At 39.9% G+C, this 12,696-nt stretch overlaps 1 protein-coding gene across 2 annotated transcripts in view; it reads left to right on the top strand.

The window, feature by feature from the left end:
• The window catches only part of LOC150079806 (sushi, von Willebrand factor type A, EGF and pentraxin domain-containing protein 1-like), a 216,402-nt gene that overhangs the window by 71,073 nt on the left and 132,633 nt on the right, over positions 1–12,696 (top strand). For both annotated transcript variants that reach the window (XM_090383990.1, XM_090383991.1), the window contains exon 11: positions 2,520–2,664. In XM_090383990.1, the coding sequence (XP_090240116.1) occupies positions 2,520–2,664 (145 nt within the window). The remainder of the gene's footprint in view (positions 1–2,519; positions 2,665–12,696) is intronic.

Genomic DNA, 12,696 nt, shown 5'->3' with positions numbered 1-12,696 from the left:
CACCCAGGAATGCGGTGGAATTATGGGCAGTGGTGCAGCAAGCATGATTGAAACACCTGTGGAACGCTTTCGTGAACTAGTGGACTCAATGTCTCGCCATGTGACTGACTTTATCCGGGCAAAAGTTGGGCCTACCCGTTACTAGGTAGGTATCCCATGATTTCTGTCCACTCAGTGTATAATGCAGTGACAAAACTGGATAAAAAATATATTTTGATTTCAGGAAAGCTTTTGATACTATTGCACATAAAAGTCTGCTGTACAAATTGGTGCAATGAGGCATTAACTGAAAGTTACTGCTGTGGATAAAGGGATGGTTGAGTGGTAGAAGACAGAGAGTGGTTATCAATAGACACTGCTCTTCATTTCCTGATGTCATTAGTGGTGTCCCACAGGGGTTTGTGCTCGGCCCATTATTGTTTTCTGTATTTATTAATGATATTGATGGGAGTATATCAGGCTTAATGCCTAAGTTTACAGATGATACAAAGGTTGGCAGGTTGATTAATGACAATAATGATGGTATGCTACTGCAACAAGATCTAGAAAAATTTGGCAGTTGGACTGAGAAATGACAATTGAGATTTAACACTGACAAATGCAAAGTACTACATATGGGTAGTGGTAATCCCAGATTAATGTAAAAACTGTGCTGTGTGGTAGTTGAAAATTAAAAAGACCTGTGGCTCTTTTTCATTTTCCTGAAATTGAAATTGTGCAATCAGATACGAAATTCTCTGAGCAGTGAAACAAGCTGCCAGGACAGCTAGCAGGGGTAAGGAGGTGATTATTCCATTGTATAAGGCAATAGCCAGGCCACATCTTAAGTACTGCATACAGGTCTGGAAGCTTCATTTTAGAAAGGATGTAGAGCTGCTGGAACAGATACAGAGAAGGGCAATGAGATTGGTGAGGGAAACAAAGGGGTGCTCTTACCAAGAAAGGCTTCAGTTCTGCAAATTGCAATGTCTGGAGACTAGGCACCTGTGATCTGATTGAGGTGTTTAATACTTTGGATAGGTCAGCAAGCTCAGTGCAGTTGGGATTCTTCTTCTTGGTCAGACTACACACAAGGGGGCAAATTCAAATTGAGTAAAGATGGTTGCATAATAGATGTGCAAACATTCATCTTTCCGAGGCGTCGCCCAGTTTCCCCACTAGACCACTTTGTAGTAAGGTGGGAACCTGTGTTTTCACTTTAGAGATGAGGGATCGTAACTTTCTGCCTGGAAGTTGTACGCATTTTATCCCATGTGATTTTAGGCTGTGCCGTGCACTGACTCCATTTACCAACAGGTGCACGGCACAGCCATGGGTTCTCTAGTCTGTCGCCTTTCATAAAATTCACCATCGAGCTAGAATCGGACAATACCATACCATACTTAGACACTTGTTCGACGCGAGGGCATGCACTTGAAGACAACTGTCTATCATAAGCCAATGGGTGCTGGCCAGTTTACCAACTTCCGGTCAGCACATGCACGCAGCCATCTTCTTGCCACGGCATGAACCTTGTTAACCCGTGCCTGGACCCACTAGTTCTGTAGATGAGAGGTGCACTGAGATTGCTAAAGTCAAGGCGGATCTGTCGAGGTGTGGCTGTCACACCAGTACCCTTGGCAGGTGTGACCTACAGACACATGACCACGTAGCGACCAACAGGAATATCCAAGATACTGACTCAACCATGAGCGCCTTTATCCCATACTACCCAAACCTATCACAATAGGTTTCTAGGGTCCTAAAATCACATGGAATAAAATGCATATAACTCCCAGGTAGAAAGTGACGATCCCTCATCTCTAAAGTGAAAACACCAGTTCCCACCTTACTACAAAGTGGTCTAGTCTACCGCATCTCTTGCCGTGACTGCACTAGCTGCTACATTGGGGAAACTGGGTGACGGCTCGGAAAACGTATTTCGGAACATGAAAGAGCCATCCGCTTAGCAGACATAGAACACACGGCCATTGCCGAACACTTCTGGTCAACCCACCATGACATTGACCCACACCGCGATGTCGTGATTGTAGATAGGTCCTGCCACTACCGATGACGCACCTGGTTGGAGTCATTGAACATCACATGCTCTAATACCTCAGTCAACAGGAGCAGTGGATGTTGTGTCCACTCTATCATTGAAGCAACCATTTTGATGAATGACAAACATTGGCAATGTTCACATGCATCACAGCCACAGGCTTCAACATCTAACAATTAACCATCACATCACGCAGTTCATATACATGACTGGCAATACACACCCTCATGTTCCGCATGAGGGTGTGTATTGCCTGAGGGTGTGTAACTGTCAGTTTGACTGATGAAAGTTAACAAACTAACCAAAAGCTTTTGTATATATTTAATTTAATATGTGTGTTTTCCAATTAATATTAAACTTGTCATTATTTATTCTGTCTCCATTTCGCTCTGTATCATGCAATAATCCACAATAATAATAACGAATCCAGAGCGCACAGGCCTCTTTAATCATAAATGTTTCTTTTAAATTTATTCAGGACAATTCTGGAAATTTGAGTTATTCTTCACCTAACAGGAAAAGTGGAGATTCTTTTTCTTGGGGTTCTTCAAGTTTAGTGAAGTATCAAGTTAATGACATGTCAGGAAATATTGCCACTTGCATTTTCTATGTGAAAGTGAAGCGTAAGTTTTAAATAGAATCCAAGATGTAAATATAAAAAAAAAAATTTAACTAATCTTTGTAAAAAATAAAATAAAGATTTAAAGTATATATTACAGTTTTAAATATGAATATTTAAATTATTTTTTAAACATTTTTAGTTATATTTCCTCCAAGGTTTCCCCCATACTTAGGAGGACTTATTCATAGTTTTCTGAATATGAATTGTTTTTAAAATAAAATGAAAGTTTCATTTCGTTGTAAAAGCTTATCATTGTCATATATCACATCACATCATCTTTAGAAACTATTTCTCCATACGTTCCTCATCAACTGTAATTCTCTTTTCCCGCTAGTGCTATATACTAAGATTAAAACTCTTTCCAAAATGTCAGTGATGCTCACATACTTTCTTCAGCATATCATTGTTGTCCACAAAACACTGCCCATGTTAACCCATCTCTTTGGCCTACTAAAGGATGAGTGACAAGGAGCTTTACAACACTAGTTTACAGCCCCTGGTTCAGCATTAGCAATGGAAATTGTAAGAATAGCATTGTATTACATACATATATATTTTCCCTATAAAGATCATCATAATTTGAATTCTATTTCTATTCTTGAGGGAGAAAAAATAGGTGGCATGATTTTCTTACCGACTCTTTTAATAATTTTTCACCAGCATATACTCTGCCACCCATATATCTCTTCATTTGAATTCTGCTGCTTAATTGTTGACTTGTCAATAGTTTCTGTCAAACCTGGATGATTTTTAATTTTGGCCTATAGTAGTAAAATGTTTACTTATATCAGATTTTTGTATCAGTATTTACAAAATAATGCAAGGAAACAAGTTTGTATACAGCATCGATCACAAAAAAAAACCATTACCTACTTTATTTGCCTATCCCTTCTAATAATTTGTCCAGTTCAGCCTTAAATCTTTCAAACTTCCTATTTACACAAAATTAGCTGTAAGTTTATTCCCACAGTCAATTTACTCCTTGGTGATGGAAAATTTCCACACATTTTTTCTTCACTCATCCTTTTTCAGTTTAAATATATATCCTCTTATGTGTGTTGTCTGAAAATAAATGGAGATGCCTTCAGCATTTAGTTTACTCAACTCTTTTTTAAAGCCTTAAACATTTCAGTTAGGTCTCCATACAAATGCCTAACTTCCAGATGCTGAAATTTGCAGCACCACAGTTTTTCTTGGTAAGAATAGCCTTTTGTACCCCAGTTAATCTGGTTGCTTTTCTCTGCATTCTTTATAACAAACCTACATCCTTCCCAAAATGATGTTTCCAAACCAATATGCAATATTCAAAATGTAGCCTAAACCATTGCTTTGTACAATGGTTGTGCCTCATATATGAAAAAAAAACTAAACAGGATTCTAAAAGGAAGGAATGCTCAATTATTATTATTGAAATGCATGCAACACTTAAATGTGGTATTTAACTATCACATTTAAGCTACAACAAAAGAGCATTGTGAGTGACTGGCTTTGTAAAAAAAAAACCCTCAAATTTTAAAATGCTAATTTCTCTATATGTCTGTATGTATTATGGCATTAGTTTTAGCAATACCGAATATGTTTTGGCTGATGCTGTATAAGCTTGCTTTCTTGCGTCATATGCCTCTACTAATGATAATGTTTTTGTTCTGGGCTTCAAATAATTTTACAAACTCCATAGCAGTTGTTCAAAAGAATTTGACAAAGAACTTATGCAAAAGGGATAATATTGTTTTTTAAATACAGTAATGTAGTTATGAGATGTTTTGTAACAATTTATTAACAAAAAAGAAAACTTTGTTTTTGGATATAAACTAGTCTGTGAAAAAATAATTACAGCAAAACTTCTTGCCAACAATTGCTTTTTGTGCTCCTTGCTGGAAGATGAAAAGTGCAAAAATGCTTCATATCCTATTCACAAGGACAAATGTCAAAAGAATTGCAATTATAACATGTTTCTTACATATCATCTCTTTCTCTGATTTATATATAAATATTTATGGACTATGTAATTGCTTCTACAGGGATGGGATACACTTAAATAGAAAGGGTGCAAGAATATTTGCTGAAGCTATCGAGGCAGTGTTAGGTGGGTCGGAAAACTGCTAGCTTGGGGGGATACAAGGACTAATAGATTAGCAGTAGCCACTGGCAGAGGTAAAAGTGATTATTGCACTGCTTCTATTGGAATGAGCAGCAGCCTGGAAAACAAGATGCAGGATATTTCAGAGACTGCTGGGAGTCATTGCAGTACAAGTAAACACATGGGTTGTGTTAGGGTAGCTAAGAAAAGGAGCAGATGCATGTATACTTGCGTGTACACAAATGCTAGGAGTTTGGTAAATAAATTTGATGAATTTGAGGTATTGCACAAAACATCAAAGGCAGATATTGTTGGGATATCAGAGAAGTGGTGTCACACAGATATAAGGAATGCAGAACTGGAATTTGGGGAGTACAATGTATACAGAAAGGATAGACAGAATAGGATGGGAGGAGAGGTTATTAGCATTAGCATTAGCATTAGTAGAGGCATTTGATGCAAGAAAGCAAGCTTATGCAGCATCAGCCAAAAAAAAAAAAAAAAAAAAAAAAAAAGTAACATAAATAAATAAAAATAACCACTTCCACTTCACCCCTCTGTTCGTTCGAAATACCTGTCCAGCTGAGCCTTAAACTTATTTAGGCTATCAACTTCCACGACAAGGGATGGAAGTCTGTTCCACCCACCAACCACCAGCTGGCTAAAGGCAAATTTCCGCACATCTATCCTACATCTGTCTTTCCTCAATTTGAATTTATGCCCTCTCAGGTGATTTTTCTGAGCTAGAGGAAGAATCCCATCAGCATTGAGCATGCTCAAACCATTCAAGGCTTTGTACACCTCTATCAGATCACCCCGCTGGTGCCTAGTTTCCAGACACTGTAATTTGCAAAACTTAAGCCTTTCTTCGTAAGAGAACCCCTTTGTCCCATTCACCAATCTAGTTGCCCTTCTCTGTACTCGTTCCAGCAGCTCTACATCCTTCCTGAAATGAGGCCTCCAGGCCTGCATACAGTACTCTAGGTGTGGCCTGACCATTGCCTTATACAAGGGAATAATCACCTCCTTATCCCTGCTAGAAAAATTCCTATATATCATTGACAATACACCATGAGCTACTCTTGCAGCTCGTCTGCACTGCTCAGAGAACTTCATATCTGCCTGCACCACCACCCCCAGGTCCCTTTCATTCTCTACCACTGTCAGTGTAGTACCACAGAGTTGATACGTTGCTCTGGGGTTGCTGTTTCCCATATGTAGTACTTTACATTTGTCAATGTTAAACTTCATTTGCCACCTCGAAGCCCATCTGCTCAACCTTTCCAAATCCTGTTGCAGCAGCATAGTGTCAGTAGTGTCCTTGACAACCCTGCCAACCTTCGTATCGTCTGCAAACTTGGACATTAAGCCTGATATACCATCATCAATATCATTTATAAATACAGAAAACAATAAAGGCCCCAATACTGAACCCTGAGGGACTCCACTAATAACATTAGTCCACGATGAGCAGTGTCCATTGATTACCACTCTCTGTCTTCTCCCCCTCAACCACCCCTTTATCCAGAGCAGCAACTTGCCTCCAATGCCACACTGCTCCAATTTGTGCAGCAGTCTTCCATGTGCAACAGTATCAAAAGCCTTTCTAAGATCCAAGTATATAATATCAAAGTTATTCCCTGCATCCAGTTCTTTTGTGACTGCATCATAGTATCCAATCAAATTGGTCAGGCAAGACTTCCCCTTAACAAAACCATGCTGTGTCCTAGCTATAACTGAAGTCTTGTCTAGATGATCCTGCAGTGCTTCTTTCACCAGTGCCTCCATTAATTTTCCGGGAACAGAAGTTAAACTCACAGGTCTATAATTACTTGTGTCAGCCTTTGATCCCCCTTTGTGAATTGGGGTCACATTTGCACATCTCCAGTCAATGGGTACCTCCCCTGAGTCCAAGGAAGCTCTCATAATTATGGCTAAGGGTTTGCTTACCTCCTTTGCTGCCTCCTTTAATATAACTGGATAGATCCCATCCACCCCAGGTGCCTTTCTTGTGTTTATCTTCAACAATTTCTCCTCCACTTTGCTCTCAGTTATTACAAGATTCTCTAGCTTACTGCTAGAGTTGAATACACCTCTGGCATTCCCCTCGCTGAATAACTCCTCATGTGTGAATGTCGATGCAAAATATTCATTTAGTTTGTTAGCTACCCGAGCAGGGTCATCAACAGTTGACCCATTGATCTCAAGTGGACCAATCTGATTCATCCCCTTCCTTCTAGAGTTTACATAAGTAAAGAACTCTTTGCTGTTTTTCTTCGCATCCCTTGCCAAGGATCTCTCGTAATCTGCCTTCGCCTGCCTAACCTCCTTTGTAACTTGGTTACAGATCAACTTGTATCTATCATAGGCGTCCGTGTCACGTGTTAATTTGTATGTATCCCATGCATTTTTCTTCTCTGCCATATGCCTCATTAGTTCATCTGACAACCATTTAGGCCTAAACCTTGAACAATATTTCTTAGTTGGTATGTAAAGCCTAGTAGCTTCCACGATAAGTTCCTTGAATGCTTCCCATTTTGAATTTGCTGTTGGCAATATCATCAGTTGATCCCACTGTATAGAATTTAAATACTGTCTCAGTCCATTGTAGTCGCCTTTACGAAAGCAATACCCCTTCCCTTTACCCCTAATGGTAGTTACCTCTTTGAGTAACTCCCACTTCAGCACACTGTGATCACTGCCACCAAGTGGTTCATTTATCTGCAGATTCTTAATGCATGAAGAATCACTACTGATAATCAAATCAAGAGTATTACTCCCTCTAGTTGCCTCCCGAACATGCTGATGTAGAAAACAATCATCCAATAAATCCACAAAAGCCTTGCTACTGTGTGAGTGACCAGCCCCCAAATTCCAGTCAATATCTGGGAAATTAAAATCCCCCATTATAAGACTCTCTGATTTACTGGCCCACTCTATTTCTCCGAACAGTTTCTTATTATACTCATCAGAGTCATTAGGCCTATAGCACACTCCTACTCTCAATTTTGATCTCCCAATGCTTATGTCACACCAAACTGACTCGACACTGCACTGTCCAGCGATGTCGACTGGCTTCACTTCCTTGGATTTTATGTGTTTTTTAACTAATAGCATAACCCCTCCTCCCTTCCTATCCTGTCTATCCTTTCTGTAGACATTGTACTCCCCAAATTCCAGTTCTGCATTTCTTATATCTGTGTGACACCACGTCTCTGAAATCCCCACAATATCTGCCTTTGATGTTTTGAGCAATACCTCAAATTCATCAAATTTGTTTACTAAACTCCTAGCATTGGTGTACACACAAGTATACAGGCACCTGTTCTTTTTCTTAGCTACCCTAACACAACCCATGTGTTTACTTGTACCCCAATGATTCCCAGCAGTCTCTGAAATATCCTGCATCTTATTTTCCAGGCTGCGGCTCATTCCAATAGAAGCAGTGCAAGAATCACTTTCACCTCTGCCAGTGGCTACTGTTAATCTATTAGTCCTTGTATCCCCCCAATCTAGCAGTTTTCCGACCCACCTAACATTGCCTCGATAGCATCAGCAAACATTCTTGCACCCTTTCTATTTAAGTGTATCCCATCCCTGTAGAAGCAGTCTCTCCTGTTAACAAGTACAGACCAGGCTGAAAAAAATTCTACCCCTTGAGCCCTGCACAATCTTTCCAGGGCCGAATTGATTGATAGGGCTCTCATCATATACTCCCTCCTATCGTGATTATGCTATTAGTTAAGAAACACATAAAATCCAAGGAAGTGAAGCCAGTCGACATCGTTGGACAGTGCAGTGTCGAGTCAGTTTGGTGTGACATAAGTATTGGGAGATCAAAACTGAGGGTAGGAGTGTGCTATAGGCCTAATGACTGATGAGTATAATAAGAAACTGTACAGGGAAATAGTGGGCCAGTAAATCAGAGAGTCTTATAATGGGGGATTTTAATTTCCCAGATATTGACTGGAATTTGGGGACTGGTCACTCACACACTAGCAAGGCTTTTGTGGATTTATTGGATGATTGTTTTCTACATCAGCATGTTCGGGAGGCAGCTAGAGGGAGTAATACTAATCATCTGATTATCAGTAGTGATTCTTCATGCATTAAGAATCTGCAGATAAAGGAACCACTAGGTGGCAGTGATCACAGTGTGCTGAAGTGGGATTTACTCAAAGAGGTAACTACCATCAGGGGTAAAGGGAAGGGTTTTTGCTTTCGTAAAGGTGACTACGATGGTCTGAGACAGTATTTAAATTCTATACAGTGGGACCAACTGATGATGTTACCAAAAGCAAATTCAAAATGGGAAGCATTCAAAGAACTTATCTTGGAAGCTACTAGGCTTTACATACCAACTAAGAAATATTGTTCAAGGTTTAGGCCTAAATGGATGTCAGATGAACTAATGAGACATATGGCAGAGAAGAAAAATGCATGGGATACATATAAATTAATGGGTGACATGGAAGCCTATGATTGATATAAGCTGGTCTGTAACCAAGTCACAAAGGAGATTAGGCAGGCAAAGGCAGATTATGAGAAATCCTTGGCAAAGGATGCAAAGAAAAACAGAAAAGCGTTCTTTACCTATGTAAACTCTAGAAGGAAAGGGATGAATCAGATTGGTCCACTGGATGTTGATGGTTCAACAGTTGAGGATCCTGCTCAGGTGGATAACAAACTAAATGAGTATTTTTCATCTTCATTCACACATGAGGAGTTATTCAGGAAGGAGAATGCCAGAGGTGAAGTAAACACTGGCAGTGAGCTAGATGATTTTGTAATAACTGAGAGGAAAGTGGAAGAGAAATTGTTGAGGATAAACATAAAAACGGCACCTGGGGTGGATGGGATCTATCCAGTTATATTAAAGGAGGCGGCAAAGGAGGTAAGCAAACCCTTAGCCATAATTATGAGAGCTTCTTTGGACTCAGGGGCGGTACCCATAGACTGGAGATGTGCAAATGTGACCCCAATTCACAAAGGCTGACACAAGTAATTATAGACCTGTGAGTTTAACTTCTGTTCCAGGAAAATGAATGGAGTCACTGGTTAAAGAAGCACTGCAGGATCATCTAGACAAGACTTCAGTTATAGCTCGGTCACAGCATGGTTTTGTTAAGGGAACGTCTTGCCTGACCAATTTGATTGGATACTATGATGCAGTCACAAAAGAACTGGATGCAGGGAATAACTGTGATATTATATATTTGGATCTTAGAAAGGCTTTTGATACTATTGCACATGGAAGACTGCTGCACAAATTGGAGCAGTGTGGCATTGGAGGCAAATTGCTGCTATGGAAAAAGTGATGGTTTAGGGGGAGAAGACAGAAGACAGAGAGTGGTAATCAATGGACACTGCTCATCGTGGACTAATGTTATTAGTGGAGTCCCTCAGGGTTCAGTGTTGGGTCCATTATTGTTTTCTGTATTTATAAATGATATTGATGATAGTATATCAAGCTTAATGTCCAAGTTTGCAAATGATACAAAGGTTGGCAGGGTTGTTAAGGACACTACTGACACTATGCTGTTGCAACAGGATCTGGAAAGGTTGAGCAGATGGGCTGAGAGGTGGCAAATGAAGTTTAACATTGACAAATGTAAAGTACTACACATGGGAAACAGCAACCCCAGAGCAACGTATCAACTCTGTGGTACTACACTGACAGTGGTAGAGAATGAAAAGGACCTGGGGGTAATTGTGCAGGCAGATATGAAGTTCTCTGAGCAGTGCAGATGGGCTGCAAGAGTAGCTCATGGTGTCTTGTCAATGATATACAGGAATTTTTCTAGCAGGGATAAGGAGGTGATTATTCCCTTGTATAAGGCAATGGTCAGGCCACACCTTGAGTACTGTATACAGGTCTGGAGGCCTCATTTCAAGAAGGATGTAGAGCTGCTGGAACGAGTACAGAGAAGGGCAACAAGATTAGTGAATGGCACAAAGGGTTGCTCTTACGAAGAAAGGCTTAAGTTTTGCAAATTACAGTGTCTGGAGGTGAGGTGATCTGATAGAGGTGTATAAAGCCTTGAATGGTTTGAGCATGCTCAATGCCGATGGGATTCTTCCTCTTGCTCAGAATAATTACCTGAGAGGGCATAAATTCAGATTGAGGAAAGACAGATGTAGGAAAGATGTGCAGAAGTTTGCCTTTAGCCAGCGGGTAGTTGGTTGGTGGAACAGACTTCCATCCCTTGTTGTGGAAGTTTATAGCCTAAATAAATTTAAGGTTCAGCTGGACAGGTATTTCAAACGAACGGAGGGGTGAAATGGAAGGGTTTTTGTTTGGCTGATGCTGCATAAGCTTGCTTTCTTGCATCATATGCCTCTACTAATGCTAATGTTAACTTTTTTAATGAGGTTGGATTAGCAAAATGGATTTAAATTCATTTGCCTACTTAATGTGCATTCTGTTTATTATTATAATTATACATTAATGAACAAATAAGGTGATACATTACTTTTTGTCAATATTTTAACCATCAATTATATATTGAGTGCCCACTTTACTAGGTAGACTTATCTGATACCGGATAGATTATCCCTTTAGCCCTCAGAACACTCTTAATTCATTGTGTCATGGACAGATAGCAAAAGTGTGCCAGAGGGACGCCAATTTTGTGTTGACTCGATTATTTCCCAAGCTGTTGCAAATTGGATGGTTGCAGATCTTTACTCTGAAGAGCTCATTCAACCTCAACCCACACATGCACAATTAGATTCGGATCTGGTGGCTGGGTAAGTTGTCACAGTAGGCTGAATTCACTCTCGTGTTCCTTGAACTAGCCCTGTACGATTCTGACCTTACGACAAGGTGCATCATCCTTTCGGAAAAACTCATTTGCAGATAGATACATTGCAGCCATGAAGAGATCTGGTCAGCGCCATCAGAAACAATTTCCAGATAACCTGTGACATCAAAATATCGCTCTACTAGAAGCACAGTGTGCACAATGAGAACATTATCCACACCATTTACACGGCCACCACCAGCCTGCATTGTTGACACCTGACAAGAATGGTCCATGGACTCTGCTGTTTTTGCCATATTCTGATACTTCTATCAGTGTGAAACAGGGAACTGGGATTTGTCAGAATAGGCAATGTTTTTCAGGCTTCTGCTCCAGTGTTGGTGTTCCTGAGTCCACTGTAACAATACCAAGGTTTTTTTTTTTTTCGAAAGAAGTGGAACCTGGTTGGGTTGCTGACTGTGATATCTCATCCATGATAAGGTATGACCAGTTGTGCATTCTGAAATACCTCTTTGGCTACTACTTTTTACTGGGTTGTTATTTCACTGTTAGCTTTTCTGTTACTTTGCACAAGTCTTTTCAGCCTCCATTGGCCTCTTACATCAATGAGCTGTTTCTAACCACAGGATCACTGTTGACTGGATGTAATTTGGCTATTAGACCAGTCTCAATACACACGAGATACATTTATTTGTGAAAACCTTAGCAGGGCTGAAGTTACTAAGATGTTCATACTAGTACATCTGGTATTGACAACCATGCCACATTCAAAGTCATTTAAATCTTGCACTGAATTGCACACATAACAACATCCTACATATCTGTCCATCTGCTTAATATCACATGCTGTGAACATGTGATAAAATTGCTGAAGGAGCACTCCATTTCATAAAAAGGGCAGCTGTATCTAATAAAGTAGTTGCTCAGTGTACATTTGCTACCAAAAAAAGGTAAATTTAAAATTGATACAGTCAATTCCGGTTATTTGGGACACATCGCGACTAGTGTATTTTGGCCCAATTAAGTGGCTGCCCCAATTATCCGAAGTTTCACATAAATAGTTAAAAATACAATGGACTCCACTTTACAATTGATTCACTGTACAATCAAATCATGTTACAATGGACTCACCATAGTAAAGTACTGTTCACTACACGATGTGTAGTAAGCGCCGGTCATTGTGATCACG

Source organism: Mastigoproctus giganteus, chromosome 10 (assembly GCF_048544385.1).
Source record: "Mastigoproctus giganteus isolate SK-2022 chromosome 10, ASM4854438v1, whole genome shotgun sequence".
NCBI classification, from domain to species: Eukaryota; Metazoa; Arthropoda; class Arachnida; order Uropygi; family Thelyphonidae; genus Mastigoproctus; species Mastigoproctus giganteus.
Note: the sequence above shows the minus strand (reverse complement) of the source record. Positions and strands in the feature narration are given on the sequence as shown.